The sequence below is a fragment of the Peromyscus leucopus genome, chromosome 20 (assembly GCF_004664715.2).
Source record: "Peromyscus leucopus breed LL Stock chromosome 20, UCI_PerLeu_2.1, whole genome shotgun sequence".
Classification (NCBI taxonomy): Eukaryota; Metazoa; Chordata; class Mammalia; order Rodentia; family Cricetidae; genus Peromyscus; species Peromyscus leucopus.
Window position 1 is genome coordinate 9,850,713 of NC_051080.1, and position 12,505 is coordinate 9,863,217.

General features: G+C 39.9%; 1 protein-coding gene across 2 annotated transcripts in view; it reads left to right on the forward strand.

The window, feature by feature from the left end:
• Window positions 1-12,505, forward strand: part of Adamts20 (ADAM metallopeptidase with thrombospondin type 1 motif 20) — a 134,226-nt gene that overhangs the window by 41,135 nt on the left and 80,586 nt on the right. For both annotated transcript variants that reach the window (XM_028869289.2, XM_037197414.1), the window contains exons 7-10: window positions 339-379; window positions 6,832-6,937; window positions 8,675-8,821; window positions 10,707-10,848. In XM_028869289.2, the coding sequence (XP_028725122.1) occupies window positions 339-379; window positions 6,832-6,937; window positions 8,675-8,821; window positions 10,707-10,848 (436 nt within the window). The remainder of the gene's footprint in view (window positions 1-338; window positions 380-6,831; window positions 6,938-8,674; window positions 8,822-10,706; window positions 10,849-12,505) is intronic.

Sequence of the window (12,505 nt, forward strand, 5' to 3'; positions counted from 1 at the left end):
CGGCTACACACCCAGAAATTTAGGAATGAAGAGGCAAAACGTAAAACCTGATTTCCGAGAGCGTACACATTGTACACAACCACCGGTGTCCTCAGAAAGGGGTAAACTGTGGCTGCGAAAGCAGCTTCATCCTCACGGCATGGACTCACAGAGCATCTGTTCCCCACTGCGGCACACAAGTGAGGCATCAGACTGACTTTAAAGTCTTTGAGCGCGTGCTGACAGGGGTCGGGAGCTGACTGGTGATAGTCTTGGTAGAATTAAAGCTTCTTTCTGTGTTGACTCACTGCAACCATATTTTCTGAAACATCTTTTAAAATACCATCTTTTGTTTTAAGGGAAGACATTTGTGGAGCTAAAGAGAAATGCGACACATTAGGTAAGTTCTTTCATCAATTAAGCTTTGCTGATTGATTGTTTAGTGAATTATTTAAAATTACATTTAAAGTTTCCCTCTTTTTCATTTTAATAATTTTGATGTGCTGTCTTGGTAAGTACATGCCTCTTACTTCTTTGATTCTGCCTCTGAATTTTGTAGAGGAACAAGAATTAACCTTTAGTTGTTACTAAGTACCAAGTGCCATGCATGGCATGGTATTTAATGTGTTTCTGTGTGTATGAGTGATAATGCATGGTAACCCACAAGCCATCTTGAAGACTGTAGTGTAGAGCCACGAACCCGCTACCAGATCTGAATCTGACAGCTGGAACTTGGTTTTTCCTATAGCGGAGCCGTGTTCAATTCTCATTGTGTGTCTCTGCTTTTCCCGATGAGATGACCAATGTAGTAACAGTACCTACACATGCTTTTCTAAACATGGCAGTATTTGCTTTTTTTTCTTTTTTAACTTAGTAGCTGTGGTTATGCCTTTCCACTTCTGCATAGTGGATATATACTGCATAGCAGCACATTTATATACCAATGTCCTGTTAGTAAAGTCAGACTAATGACTTTTCTGTTGAGTTATCGGGCCATTAACTGTGCTGATGAGGACTGAGCATCCCTAATCTGAAATGCTAACTTTTAAGGGCCCACGTGACATTCAAAAAGTTTCAGATCCTCAAGACTTTTGAGGATTAGACTTTCGGCAAGTGCTATGTAAATATGCCTGGATTTGAAAAATTCTGAAACTGAAGTACTGTGGTCCAGCTAGTTTAGATAACATACAAATCATTTTTAAAGTGATCTCATCAACATATGTCTCATACTGTTTGCCAGTAAAATATAAGCATGCAGCAATGATGGGCACATTCAGATGTTTGGCGGTAGGAGATGTAAGCATCCCTTTGGGCTCTTTCCTTGGTGACAGAGGTTACCTTCAGATTTCTCAGTCTTTGCCGATCTAAAAGGAATGTATCTTTCATTTTGCTGATTGCTGAGAAGTTTGAACTTGTTTTTCTGTATCTACCAGCCATTGATACTTGCTTTTCTGCAGGAATGAAGTAACTGGAAGTAACACGGTAACTTTCTGCTCTAGCATTTGTTTCCTGTAACCGCTTGCTTTCCTTTCAGACAGTCATCGTTACTTCTGCACACCAAACCCTTTGCAAATATCTGACAGCTCTGTGCTTTGTTTTAGGGCATGTGTGTGAGAACATAATTTTATTGAATTTAGGATCCCCCCTATATTTGGCATTTCCATATCTTAAATCCTTTTATAACTCAATGTTTAAACACATTATCATGTCTTAAAATACATATTTAAAACTGAGTTCTCTCATTCTTAAGTCTCTAATCCATGGGGGTATGTATAGTTTTCTTGCATTTTTTTTTCTATTTGCAAACCACACAGTCATTCTCCCCCCTTTTTGAGGACCCGCTGTGCCCTGTGTTAAATCTCCATGCATCTTTAACTGCGTATTGTACCTTCATTTCATCTCTACCTGCCTGACTTACACAGTTCAGTGATACTTTCACCGTTATTCTGTATAAACTTTCATAATTGGTAGGACACACACCTCTCCCTTATTTTATTATTACTGACTTTAAATTCATAATATTTTTATTTTTTGTAATTATAGTTCTATCAGTCCCTCCTTCCCTTTCCCTCCTTCAACACTTCCCATGCAAGTCCTCTTTGTCTCTCAAATTCATGCCTTCTGCTTCTTTAATTATGGTTACACACACACACACACACACACACACACACACACACACACACCATGCTCATCCTGTATAATGTTACAGGTGTGCATGTGATCTCAGGGCTGACCACTTGGTAGATAATCTGAGTGCTCTTTCCTGGGGAAGACTATTTCTCCCACTCTCAGAATCCCCCAGTTACCTGTAGTTCTTTGCATAGAGCTGAGGCCCTGTGAGTTTCCCCCTTTCCATATTAGCATGTTCATTGGTCATTATATAGGTCTTGTTTAGGTCTCCATGTTGATGAGACTTCATGGCTATAGCCTCTCTGACCTTTCTGGAAGATGCAATCTCACAGTAAACTTCTATTTCTCTGGCTCTTACAATCTTTCTAACTCCTCTTTCACAATGATCCTGGAGCTGTAGGTCCCAAAATTGTTTCTTGTATAAGTATTGGTGGGACCATTTGTTCTGTGTATTTTAATCAGTTTTGGTTTTTCTCTAATGGTCCCTGTCTGTTACAAAAAGAAGTTTCTTTGATGAGGGGATGAGTGAGACTTACACTCTCTGGGTAAAAGAACAAATATTTAGAGTATAGTTGGGAATTTTATTGATTTAGTAAAGTAGTGGCTAGGTTTCCAGCACCAGACATATATAGCTTCCCCTTATTGAGTGAACCCAAATTCCAATTGTAGAGCTGTTGGTTACTGCCAAGGCACAAATGCCACTACTGCAGCACGTAGGGTCTCGTGCCATTCTGGTTGGTGTTATGGTTCTTGTGCTTCATAGCTGGGTAGGACTACTGGTTGCTTCTCTGACTTGGAAGCTTATATGGTGCCTACTTGTACCCAGAAAGCTACTCCTCAGGTAGGAGTCTTTCAGGTCAGATACAACTGGGGTCCTCCTGGATCCTTTGTCTGAAGAGCATGTCTTCAGCTAGGTTTATCTTCCACTTCTAGGACGTGACCAAGGGCAACCTGTTATATTTTTGGAGTCTCTTGCACAACCCTGAACAACAACTCAAAAGGAGGCTTCTCATGCCTAGTGTTAGTTTTTTTGTTTTGTTTTTCTTTGTTTTGTTTTGTTAGATTGTCTATCGCTCTTGGGGAGGGCATTGTCAGTTCAGATGAGAAATTTTCACTTAAGTTTATATATGTATATATATATATATACATATATATATACACATAAATGTATCACATATAGTTTTAGCTAGAACAATGTGATTCTTGATGACTTTTTAAGACACCCTTACTGTTATTTCTCCCTCTAACCTACCCAAGCAAAGCTCATCCTCCTTTTTTTGCTTTTCCACTCACTTTGACTACTCTTGGCTCTTTGTTCATTTGAAAAAATTTAAACCATGTTATGTCCTCATATTAAAATCTTCATTTAAGTAGAGCTATTAAGTATAAGAATACTCTGCAATAGTATATATTATTTTCTTCCAATGTATATAATTATGTCATGTCTGAATACACAGTAGATATCCCAGCTGTTCTTGGTTGGGTAGATATATTTTTCCTTCCAATTCTCCAATACCCAACCAGGAGGACGAGTTAATTTTCTCTAACACTCTCTCCTCAGCAAATGAGCAGAGACCAAATTACCTTTGGTTGGCTGGTCCTATATAGTGTCCATTGCTTTATTTCAATTGTGTAAACCTTGCACATTATTATTATTATTATTATTATTATTATTATTTTGGTGTTTCGAGACAGGGTTTCTCTGTGTAGCTTTGTGCCTTTACTGGAAGTCACTCTGTAGTTCAGGGTGGCCTTGAACTCACAGAGATTCACCTGGCTCTGCCTCCCAAGTGCTGGAATTAAAGGTGTGTGCAACCACTGCCCAGCCTAGCCATTATTTTATGTTAAATAATTTTAAAACTTTGTATCCATATTTATCCAGTTTTCACCACTTCTTTCACCTCAGACCTTGAGTGTGTGTGTGTGTGTGTGTGTGTGTGTGTGTGTGTGTGTGTGTGTGATATGTATGATATATGTATATGTGTGTATGGGGTGTTCTGCTCCAACATTATCCCCTTGAGATAGTATCTACCATTGAACCTGGAGCAGCCAGCAAGTCCCAGTAATCCTCCTGTCTCTGATCCCAACAGTATTAGGGTTACAAGTGCACGTGACTTCAAAGGTGTTTCTGTTTGTTTGTTTAGGATGGGTGCTGGGAATTTGAACTCAGGTCTTCCTGCTTGGACAGCAAGCACTTCTGCCCAAGGCTGGATCTCCCCACCTCCCAAACTTGTCCTTGATATCATTCTCCTTTTTATATCCCCTCTAAGCTACACAGCCTGGAAAGTATTTTTAGTGTAGGCTATTGATGGCAAATAACTAATTTCTGATGTTTTTACATTTCCATTTTGAATCTATCTTTTTGGGTCTCCCTTTTAAGATGACATTTATTTTCTGTGTGTTTATATTATTACTTTATTGTCTGACTTTCCTTGGTTAGAATTATACTCTGTTTAGTTGTAGGTTTTTTTAGACTTATTTTTGTGTTATGTGTGTGAATGTTTTCTCTGCCTGTATGTATGTGCACTGCATGTATTCTTGGTGCCCACAGAGGTCAGAAGAGGGCTTCAGATCCCCTAGAACTGATGTTACAGGTGTGTGTGAGCTGCCATGTGGGCGCTGGAGTTGAACCCAAGTCTTCTGCAAGAGCAGCAGGTGCTTTAAACCATTGAGTCATCACTCCAGCCCCCAGCAGTAAAATTCTTAATGACGTGTGTGTATGTGTGTATACAATTTATGTGTATCAGTGTTTTCCCCCAAATGTATGTCTGTGCACCACACACATGCCCAGTGCCAATAGAGATCAGAAGATGGTGTTGCATCCCCTGGAACTGGAGTTACAGATGGTTGCAACCCACTGTATAGGTGCTGGGAATTGAACCAAAGTCCTTTGGAAGAGCAGCCAGTGCTCTTAACTGCTGAGCCAATGCTCTGGTTTGTGTCTTTTATTCTCACACAGGGGACCTTGATAAAATGGGTGCTCATGCTCCCCTCTATCTTGGGTAGCTTTGAGAGATCTCAGAATCAGCTACTTGGTACCACAGTGCTAACCATTCGTTTCAGATTTTGTTGGTATGCATAAGTGGCCTTGTTTTGTGGCCAATTTTCTGATCATATAAGAAATATATGCTTACAAGTCTGTTCTATAAGTAAAGCATTCATTTTAGAATGTGCTCTTTTAAAGATGTAAAGTCAGGTGGTAAAAGAATCAGTATCGCATTCCAAATCTCAGCTAAGCTCTGCAGATGAGTCCTTGGGCACTTGGCTGCTGGCAGCTTGTTACTACTGATGAAGGAGACAGAAGAGCATCCATGAGAAATGTCTTCACTGTTCACCTGTTTTGACAAAGGAATAGTGCATATAAAGTGGATTATATCTATATCTCTTTATTTATATATCATATATAAATGTATTATATAATACATTATAAATTGATTAGAAGCATACATGTGGGAGCATAGATTTTAAACTTAGGATTTCTTTACTCATAATGATTTCAAGGAAAGGTCTTCCGGAGAAGACGTTGCCCAAGCCAGGCCTCTTGGCAAGAGATTCACAAAGAGGGAAACTCTTTCCTTGGCTAATGAAAATCTGAGCCTTAGATTTCAGAGTTTAACTTTCATTTCTTTAAATGCACAACAAAACTTTATGATGGTTTGGAAATCTGCCTCCATGCTAGGATGATGTCCAGGTTTTTAACTTTTGTGAATAAAAGGATGCCTAGGAGGAGGAGGAGTGAACACGGTATCTGACAGAATCCCATTTGTTCAGTACTAATCCCTAAATATGTAGTGAGAAGTTGATGTTGCAAGATGTTTCACAAGACAAGAGCTGTTTTGTGAAAAAGAATCCTCGAAAGCAAGTAGATAAATTTACAAGTAAACATTAAGGGGTAGAATTACCAGAAACTGTAGTATTGACTTGTATTTAAAACCCAAACATCTAACCTCAGTGATGGTGATGGAGTTGGGATTGTAATAATGGATGATTATTATGGAATTCCTCACCCTTTCAGCTCAGAGGACTCTGTAAGCTGGAATTGTCATTATTGTTGGTGTCCAGCTAGGTCCTACCGCTTTCATCTTTCCACAACATGCTTGTTCACATGTCACCCTTTGTATCAGAGAGAGGATTCTGTTATATAATATTCCTTCCTGTTGCCCAAATAGGCAGGGACTACTGAGTGCTTACAGTGACCCTTCTACCACAGCTGTGCCTTGCTTTAGCTGGCATGCATTAAATGCCAAACACCATGTCAAACACTTAGACTTTGTTCATGTAATCGTGTGGTGTTTCAGTTTATGTATACTCCAAACTTCACTGTAGCTCCCCATCTCTTCTTGATTTGTCTACTGGTTGGCACTCTTTGCCTTTTGTATTACCCACACTAGACAGTTCTCTTTTCCCTTTCCCTATGTTTGCAGAAGAATATTTGCTCATCCTATTTTGCTATTATTATTTTGCATTGGAGAATCCAAAAGTTTACAAAAAAAAAAAAACCCTCAAAAACAGAAATACCAAGACAAAGCAAAAAGCATTTCCATGCAAACTATTCAGTCTGTTCTTTTATCTTTTCGCTCTAAATATTTGTTCACTATTAATAGACAATTCTGCATTTATTTCCAAGTCATAACGCCACCACCAGTGCCTTAGGTTTAGTGTCACCTTGTGATTTTGGTGGCACTTCCCACTTTGATGAAGTACGTGTGTGTTACTCTTTAGGCTTAGCGGAGTTGGGCACCTTGTGCGATCCCTTGAGGAGCTGCTCCATCAGCGAAGAGAATGGGCTGAGTGCTGCCTTCACCATCGCCCATGAGCTTGGGCATGTGTGAGTACTTTCTCTTACCTGGAGAACGTGACTTCCAGTTGCGGTCATTCAGCCATGAGTACTGTATTCCTTCGTCAAAGAGTGTAGTGTGGTTTTTATCCTTGACTCTTGAAAGACTAACTTGGTGGATTTTTGTGATCTGTGTTGGGTCAGATAGCCTACACAGATCAACAGACTAGTCAAAGAACTAGAACCTGGGGATTCTTTTGTTGCACTTACTGTATTGTCTTACGTGACAGGCACTTCTGGCCTTTATTCCTTGTTATCCTATAGATAACCAGGTACCCTCTGCCATCGTCTGGGAGGGCCTACAAAGGCTCCTGGTTCAGAAGAATTCCCCAAATAATACTTGAAAGACCAACTTGAATCCTGCTCTTATTGCTCAGAGCCCTAGCATAGGACATGGTCCATGGGGTTTCCTATTCATGAAATGATTCTTTTTAGAGCATTTCCCACAACTGTTTTGAGTTCTCTTATTCCCATTTTATGAAAACCCTGTTGGGGTTCTGTGCTGTAAGAATGGATGCCATGATTTCCCATGACATGCTCAGATCTCCCAGGAAAAGCTTCAAAGTCCTATAAATCATCTTCTGAGAACTAATTCCCAAAGCAGCCGCAGGATAGGTCAGTGTGTTCCTTGTTTACTGCTAGTAAGGAATCGAGACGAAAGTTGCCTCTTGGTTTGACCATGTTCCTTTCCTGGTCATTGCTTTAGGATATCTGTAGACAGTAATTTGAAATGGGGTAACTTAATTAGCAGGCTCCGCTTCAGTTCCTTTTTAATGTCTAGCTCACCATGGTCACTAGCATTTGTATAGAAAGGGGGACAGGGGGCTGAGGCAGAATGGGGGAGACCTACAGATTGTTGAGATATTGCAGTGGTACCTCAAAATGCTTTTGCTGGTTCCCAAAGCTGTTAAGTAGTACACAGTGCAGGGCATATTGGAAACTGCTAACCAGTACATAGTGCAGGGAGTATGGGAACTGCTAACCAGTATACAGTGCTGGGAGTATTAGAAACTGCTAACCGGTACACAGTGCAGGGCATGTTGTGTTCGCTAGACAGTGGCCTTCTCCCTGAGGAACCTCATTATTTCTCAAATGTGGATAGACAGTAAGGGTGATTTTCACCCAGATTTTGAATCTCTGAAGCCTAGCATACAGTCTCTTGCTGACCTGCTGGTTCTTCACTTGCTACTCCCATTGTTAATATTTGGGTTCCCTTGAAGTATGTTTTTATTCTGGTCTGTTGATTGTCACTTGATAGGCCAGAAGCCCCGAAGCCCCAGGCTTCTGCTGATATGTGGGTGATATACAGAATGATACTGAGCTGGGGATGACTGTCTTTGCATACTGCAGCTCTAGTCGAGGGTCTAGGATTGAGTGTGGTGGCACCTTACCTACTATGAGTACACCCATCCCCTAGATGTCCAGGTTGGGACATGTAGGCCTTTTGATGTGAATTTTATGCTCATATCCTGAGTAGGTGAAACAAATTCCAAATATTTTTGCCCTTTGGACTTTGATGACAAATAAGGGAGTTGTAAGACTAATCAAACATACAATCTGGTATTTATCAGAAACCATGGCTTCAAACATTATGTAAAGACTCAGAGTATAAAACCTGATACAACTAGAATTATTTGTATTTCACATTGTGCATTTGTAGAAATACAAGGTAATTGTTATTAATGTCGCATACATTAATGTGTCTTAAGTGTTTGTTTTCATTTTCAGGTTTAATGTTCCACATGATGACAGTTATAAATGTAAAGAAGCTGGGATGAAACATCAGTATCACGTGATGGCCCCAACGCTTAATTACCACACAAGTCCTTGGACCTGGTCAGCTTGTAGTCAGAAGCATATAACGGAGTTTCTCGAGTAAGTCTGAATTTCTGTGACTTCAGTTGACAAGTGACCACTTTCTAAACCACCAGATTTCAAACTGCATGTTCGTATGTTCGTTTGGAGTGGTTCAAGAGAGGGTTAATTTTTCATTACTAGTGTACCAATAAATGTTTAAAAACAAGAAGTTATGGGACAGCAAGATGGCTCGGTGGGTAAAGTCACTTGCCTGATGACCGTAGTTCAATTCCTGGAACCCCATGGTGGAGAGAGAGAACAGAATCAAGCAAATTGTCCTCTTGACCCCAACATGTCTGCTGTGCCATGTGCAACCCCACACAGTAAATGAATGCCTGAAGAGTTTTTAAAAAAATATATATCCATATGTGTGTGTGTGTGTGTGTGTGTGTAATTTCACTTGAAAAGTTTTTAGTATAGTTTAGGCATATAGGCATGTATCTTGCTTTTTTATGTGGACATTTTCTCATCTTGAAAACTGTTTATGGGATGACTTAATGATAACCAGAATATCCTCGTGCATTCTTTTTTTTTTTTTTTTTCTTTTTGGATGTTACTAAGTAATCTTTTGAGAGGTGTTTGAGTGGTAGACATTTAAGGTGCCCCTTCAAGATGAGAATAGCTGAAGTCAATAGACATCTGCTCCTTCAGCCACAGAGATGGAGTCTGTAACCCAATGTGTTCCTCTGAGGCTCTCTGTAGTTTTGACAAGAGGCAGGTCTGGCTTCCCCAGCCTTACGTCTTTACCGTCTGCCATTTTTTTCTTTCATTTCTTTCATCCAAATTGTGTCTCTACTATGGTCGCTAAGATTTATCAAGCTCTTTCCATAAAATATTTGGGCACAAATCCTTCTCAATTTCCCTCGTTTATTCCCTCGTGTTAAAATCATTAGTATTTCACCGGGCGGTGGTGGCGGCGCACGCCTTTAATCACAGTACTTGGGAGGCAGAGGCAGGTGGATCCTTGTGAGTTCGAGGCCAGCCTGGTCTACAGAGCAAGATCCAGGAAAGGTGCAAAGCTACACAGAGAAACCCTGTCTCGAAAAGTTAAAAATATAAAATAAAATAAAATCATTAGTATTTCGCAGTTACCTCTCTTGATGGAAATGACAGAAAGAAGTAGAACTGTGTTCTAGAATAGGAACTCATACATGAACCACTGTCTGACATTTGGCCCGTCATTGGCCAAAGCATCATTGAGCCGCATGTGACTGTATTCTAACAGCAAGCTGTGAGATAGATACCACCCTTGTCAATGTATGAAAGATGAGACCTGGCTTAGCTAGGTTAAAGAATTTGTTCACAACCATATTTCCTGGGTCATGAGGGAAACTTAAATGTAAGCAAGCACCTGGAGCCAGGGAGCTAACTCCTTTGCTTACTCTGTGAAAAGCCCTTAAAGTGGAGGAAGTATGAAAGTTTTTGAAATGCTTTTTGTTGTTGTTGTTGTTGCTGTTTAGAACAAGGAACATAATACACCTTTATTTTTACATTTTGACAGTTTGGCTAATGGACACTGAAAGTGTGGTGTTAATTATATTACAATAACTTGTTATTAAACAGTTCTAATTTGCAGTGCCAGGTTCTTACACATGTTGGGGAGATGGTCTACCATTGAGCTCTAGCCCCACCCACCCCTATGCCACTGTAGCTTCTGGGTGTGCGTGGGGATCCAGTACAAACAGGCACAGTTAAAATTCCACGCAAACTGATATTGTCACTGTGTATAAGAATTTTGCTTGACTGGTGTGACTATAGTTTTAAACAAGGGGTATAGTTTTTTTTTTTAAACAATGGGAAGGTGTGAGCATTGTCCTTGAAAGTAGGTAACTATAGAAACCTGGTAGAGATACTAATGTGTGTGCAAGTGTATTCACACTCTCATATTCTGTGTCTGGTTCAGCACTGGCCATGGAGAATGCCTTCTTGACAAACCAAATGGAAGAATATATGACCTGTCTCCACAGCTTCCTGGCTCAGTGTATGATGTGAACAAACAGTGTGAGCTTATGTTTGGTCCTGGATCACAAGTGTGTCCCTATTTGGTAAGAAAAACTCTACCTTTTTGCCTGAAAGTTATAGCAAGAATGTATTGCAAAATGTACACTTATTCTTGAACAAAAGTGGAATTAAGTGGTATTTCATAGAAAGGGCCTAAAATAATGAGAAACCAAAGCTAATAGAGGATTTGCTAAGTGTCCAGTACTCTACTAGGTACTACCAAATTGTTCTTGTTAACTCTCACAGATTCCTGTGATGTATCCTGTGATGTAGTCCTATAGCCATAGTAAAACTATATAATATAAAATTTAAAAATATTGAAACACTTACTTTGGGGGAAGAGGTTAAAACGTCGATGCTTTAGTACTGAATTGCTTTAAGGACATCACAAATATAATAGAATATATATCTTTTTAAATATTTATTTTATTTTTAATTACGTGTTTTTGTGGGTGTCAGTGAGACTATGTGTATGTGAGTGCAGCACCCACAGAGACCAGAAGAGGATGTTGGATGCCCTGGAGCTGGGGTTACAGGAGGCTATGAACTGCCAGGTGTGGATGCTGGGAACTGAATTCAAGTCCACTGAAAGAGCAGTAATTGCTCTTAGCCACTGAGCTGTCTCTCCAGCCTTACATGTCTATTGCACAGATATAAATGCAAAAGAATTATATTTGTGGCATATGTTCAATTTTAATCAAAATATTCTTCACAGTTTAATTTGGGAACTTTTCATAGGTCACACATTTTAACTTTCTATGGAAATAAATCATTATAACACTTGTATTGGTTCTATCATCATGATTTTGTTGTTGTTGTTTTTTGAGACAGGGTTTCTCTGTGTAACAGGCTTGGCTATCCTGGAAGTCACTCTGTAGGCCAGGCTATCCTCCAGAGATCCACCTGCCCTTCCCTCCTGAGTGCTGGGATTAAAGGTGTGTGTCACCTCTGCCTAGCACAATTTTTTATTTTAATGTAGGTATAAAGTTAGGATTTGGTTTACAAAGAACAGTGCTGTGCTGAATGCATGTCTCACTTTTTTGAGCAGAATGAGCATTATATTTTCTTCACTTCTTTTCATGAATTTGCCAAGCTGCTTCTACCTTAATGGAATATGAGGACCTCTGGGACCAGGAATACAGACTTAATTTACTTAAATTAAATGTGTACATGTTGAGAGCCCCAGGTCTGAAAACAGGTCACTATGAAAAGTACTGGGAAATTTGCTTTCAGTTCTGTGTGTACACAGTACACACACACACACACACACACACACACACACACACACACACACACACACCACAGATCAGTTTTGTGCTTAGGCCTGGGTCTCAATTCCAGGATAGCTTATGAAAAAAAAAAACCCAAAGTATAAACAAATTAAAATCTGAAAACTTCTGATTTCAGTCATTTCAGATATGGGCTAGTCCACCCGCCTCCCCCAGTCAACAGTCCGGGATCATCACATAGAGGCTGCCACACAATGAATGCTTATTGAACCGATCAGTGGAGGGCACTTGATAGCCAGCAAGAGTGCAGAACTGCCGAGCTTATCCCACATAGTGACCCATACACTTCAGACCTTGAATTCATAGCTGCAAATCTTTTCTTCTTCTTCTTCTTCTTCTTCTTCTTCTTCTTCTTCTTCTTCTTCTTCTTCGTCTTCGTCTTCGTCTTCGTCTTCGTCTTCTTCTTCTTCTT